The sequence below is a fragment of the Egretta garzetta genome, unplaced genomic scaffold, assembly GCF_000687185.1.
Source record: "Egretta garzetta isolate BGI_Z169 unplaced genomic scaffold, ASM68718v1 scaffold622, whole genome shotgun sequence".
NCBI classification, from domain to species: Eukaryota; Metazoa; Chordata; class Aves; order Pelecaniformes; family Ardeidae; genus Egretta; species Egretta garzetta.
In genome coordinates this window covers 28,838-32,898 of record NW_009258780.1, presented here as the reverse complement: position 1 = coordinate 32,898, position 4,061 = coordinate 28,838, and the positions used below count along the sequence as shown (strand labels likewise).

Below are 4,061 nucleotides of genomic sequence, written 5' to 3'. Positions count from 1 at the left end.
CTCAGGCGGAGGGGAGAGCGGCCCCTGTCCCGTCATACCTGGGAATTTGGGCGGCTCTGCTGCGCAAGGAGCGTCGCCGAAGGTGTTTCTGTCCCTTCCCGGTGCCGTCGGAGGGGGAGAGCCGTCACGGGAGGCTGAGGTGATGGCGTTGTCCTCCAGGTGGGAGCTGGGCGGGAAAGGTCCTGTGTGGAACCGGAGCGGGGGCCGAGGTTCTGTCATCTGGGAAAACAGGATGGGGGGAAAAAAAAATAAAAAATAAAGCAGTTTATCACAAAACTGCCTTGGAAAGAAGGCAGTCGCATCTCGTGATCAACTATCATCAGCACCGCACGCCATAGGTGTGATTTTTTTCTTTTAATTGATTTTATTCCCCTCCATTTTGTTTGACAAAGTGAAATAGGGTGTACTGTGAAATTCTGTATCTTGGCATATGATCACACCAGCTTGTACACCATATGCGAACAAAAGTTCCTCAACTTAAAAAAAAAACCAAACCAACAACGTTGTAACTTTATCCTTAAAAGATTGCTCAGGACACCAGAATCCTTCATCCCTAACTTCTCTCAGTCATTGGATACTACATTATCAAAAATACTAAATAACTAGTCATTTGTGTGACCTGTCTAAAACCCAGTATCTAAACGATAGGGGCCATCACTATCCGTCTTAATGAGGTTTAACTGCAAGAACTGGGATGGCTGATTCGGGCAGATGCCACGATGTCTGAAAATTTCTGGCAAACCAAACAAAAAAACAAAATCAGAACTGGCGCCGCGTTGACGTTCCCGAGATGAACGCTTCTGAGAGTTACGGCAAGGTGTGGGAGGCACGCAGCACAGCCACGTGTGATTCGGTATAAAAAACTGAACAATATGTAAAAGAAATGCCATTGCCCCGCATTCAAAGGTTCCAGAACCCACCTTGGCAGGAGCCGTATCGGTCACACTCAGCTCGGAACACTGCACATGTCTAACTTACAATGTAGGAAATTAATTTCCTACAATTTAATTTCCTAATTTCATTAGGAAATGAAACTGTCCAGTTAGGCATTGGTTTAGATACAGGGCCGTATTGACTGTAGGGACTACCAATTTAATTCTCAGAAAAAGAAAGCTCTTCTGGCTGTTGACTTTAAAACTCTTCTGCCCCTTTCTCATTAACCTGGTGGGTGTCCTTTCCTGTGGTCATGGAAGATCAGAGGAGCTCATGGGGGCCTACACTTAAAAGGAAAAAGATATTCCAGGGTTCCAAAGGCCAGCATGAAAAAGTGTCGCCAGTAATTACACTTTTGAGGAGAGGAATCCCATTCAAGGCCCCTGTCGGCTATAGGCATCACATTATCAGAGGCAAAAGAGTTTCTGTCAAATTATCAAGACTGAAGTCAGTCAATGCCATTCAGATACCAACAGGCTGTCAAGCATATCTGGAGCACGGGTACTATATGGCTTAGCAAGATATTTCACTTGTTCTTTACCGCATTCAGTATCTTTAAATGATAGCGCTGCACCAACAGACATCATAGTACATTAACAGTGATGTATAAAAATTAAGATTGCTCAAAAAACAAACCCCAAAGCAACCTACGGCCAAAAGAAATCGTGGTCATCGTTAAGTTAGTTGCTGGTGGTAAAAACCAACGTTACTCGCACAGCAGCGAGGCAGCTGGAGTCACTTGTTAATAGAGATCCCATTGACTCTGGATGCTGTCCATAGGCGAGAAAGGCTGGTTCCCCATGTTGTTTGCTATGATTAAAAATAAAATAAAATTGAAGAACCATCTGTACTGACAAAGTGAGATTTCTGAAGTCTGCTGGGCATGCGTGGTTGTGGTTTGTTGAAGGCAAAAGTGGTGTCTCAGCGGTGGAAGGGTTAATCGGTTGCCAAGTTAGCCAGCTATTAGCAGTGCTGAACAGATGCCGGGACCCGGAGAAGGCACTTGCTATAATAATGATGAGCAGTAGAAGGTGGGAGGAACATAATAAATTAATGCCAACGGAGCTCTGATTTTTTTTTCCTGGAAACGTGAGGTCAGCCTTGAAAGGTGCATTACAGTGATTGCATATAGGAAGCAAGAATGAGGGTGAACGAGAAATAAAAACAAATTAATTGCAGAAGGTGACACATACCGACATGACTCAAGAGAAATACGATAAAGGTTTCAGAAAGTATTATTGGAATGTATGATGCCTCATGATGCTGTTTTCCAGGGAATCGGCATTTTGGCAAGGTATATACTGCTCCTCTCCCAAAGAGAAGTGTTGCAGTAGTCAAGCCTGATGGGTGTTCATCAATTTCTTCAGAGCAATTGGAGACCTTTTCTTCTACAGTGCCCTAGGCTGGGCAATATAGGCCACCAAACTGAGGAGAGAAATGTCCAGGAATTGATCAGTAAAAACAGAGAAGGGCAAGCATGTTCCTAGCGACCTGATGGGGCAGCTTTGCAGTCCTCGGGGCAGACACAGCTGGTCTCCAACTACGCCTTCCTTCCTGTTGCTTTCATCTCTTATTTTTTATTTTCCCCCCACAACTCTCTTTAACACAGCACCTTTGTGTCGGGAATAGCCACAGAGAATTTGTTTCTGTAGTTCCAGTTTCTGATGTCTTTCTCTGGCGTGCATCCTGCCAGGCCACTCATATCCCAGGCAAGACAAGTCAATGTGAGGAAAGGACTCGCTGTCACAGGTTTCTACATTGCTCGCTGCCTCCTTCACCGGCGTATGGTGGAAAGAGCAGGAGTACAGTGGATTAAGTCTCAATCGGTAAACATGCACGTGTGCTTCAACTTTGCTAGAAGCCTGTATCGAAGGAAACGGGTGACCTTTGTGCCGGGCGGTAAGTTGCGCGTAATACGTGCAGAAACTGCCATGTTTTAAAAATAAAATGCACAGCAAAGGCACTGATGCAGAGGTCTGTTTTAAAGCAAATTATTCCACCTTTATCATTGCTGCATTCCTAGCCACATAAGCTGCCTTGCGACAGCACACGGCTGCTCAGACACAGAATATTCATTAAATGATTTCATACTGGCTTTTTGTCTTGGCGCTCTGCCTGCCGCACATTTTCATGCCGAGGTAAGATTGCTTAGTCATTTGTACTTTACGTGTCTCAATGCCTTTGAGGAAAGAACCTCGAGGGAGAACGCTTTATAAGGCCTTTTTACTCGTTATAGCCAAGTAGATCTCCAGCACATCTTGGGCACTCTCCTAGGCTGCCTTTGTTAGGAAGGAGTCAGGCATCTCCTGTGCCATCAACTCACAAATTCGTTTCCTGGCTGTCCCTGTCATCCCCGATACCTTGGCCCAATGTTGGAATAGCAATCCTGGACGGAACCTTGGCCCAATGTTGGAATAGCAATCCTGGACGGAAGGGACAAAGATGCAGAGATCTTCAAGGCAGAAGCAGAGGAGGGAATTTTAGGAGCCACGTGCCTCGAGGAACAGGAGACTCTTGTAATTATTGTGGGCGACCATGTCATTGGGAAGGGGAACGCCCAGGGCGGCCAAAGGGCTTCCCAAAAAGGACCTCTCCTTCCTGCCCTTTTGAGCAGTTCCTACTGAATACAAAACGCTTTCCTCTTCTTCTGACAAGAATCCAGCCTTAAAGCCTTTTAATTGATGAACATAACTACCCCTAGCAGATACAGGGGCAACTTTTTTTTTTTTTTTTTTTTTTTTTTACCTTAAATCAGTAGGCCTATTCATCTGGGCTCTCAGGATTGCTTGCTTGGTGGAAGATACAGGTGACATAGACAAGGTTCCCACGGGGCTTCGCTGGGTCCTCCGCTAGTTTTCTAAAATTTTAGTAAGAGAGCTGCTGCGTGCTGGGTTTAGAAAAGCGGACCTGTTTGGATACAGTATGTTGGTGATTTATTAACGGCCAAGGAACCTCGTACGGCTGACAGCCGTAGCTTAAGTTTGCTTTAGCTGAAGAGAGCCACCGAACTTCTCCACATAGGCTACATTTTAATTAATTTTTTTTTAACGAGAGAAGGGCAGAACAGCTGGGCGGCATTCTCCAGTGAGAGGAGCAGCGTTGCCACCCGCCTGCCTCCCCTCACCGCC

General features: G+C 45.7%; 1 protein-coding gene across 1 annotated transcript in view; it reads right to left on the bottom strand.

Moving 5' to 3' along the window:
- AP1AR (adaptor related protein complex 1 associated regulatory protein) overlaps positions 1 to 2,132 on the bottom strand; it is a 21,960-nt gene extending 19,828 nt beyond the window's left edge. The window contains exons 1-2 of the mRNA XM_035889079.1: positions 2,127 to 2,132; positions 39 to 219 (exon numbers count right to left, since the gene is read on the bottom strand). Of these exons, the coding sequence (XP_035744972.1) occupies positions 39 to 219; positions 2,127 to 2,132 (187 nt within the window). The remainder of the gene's footprint in view (positions 1 to 38; positions 220 to 2,126) is intronic.
- Positions 2,133 to 4,061: the final 1,929 nt, after the last annotated feature.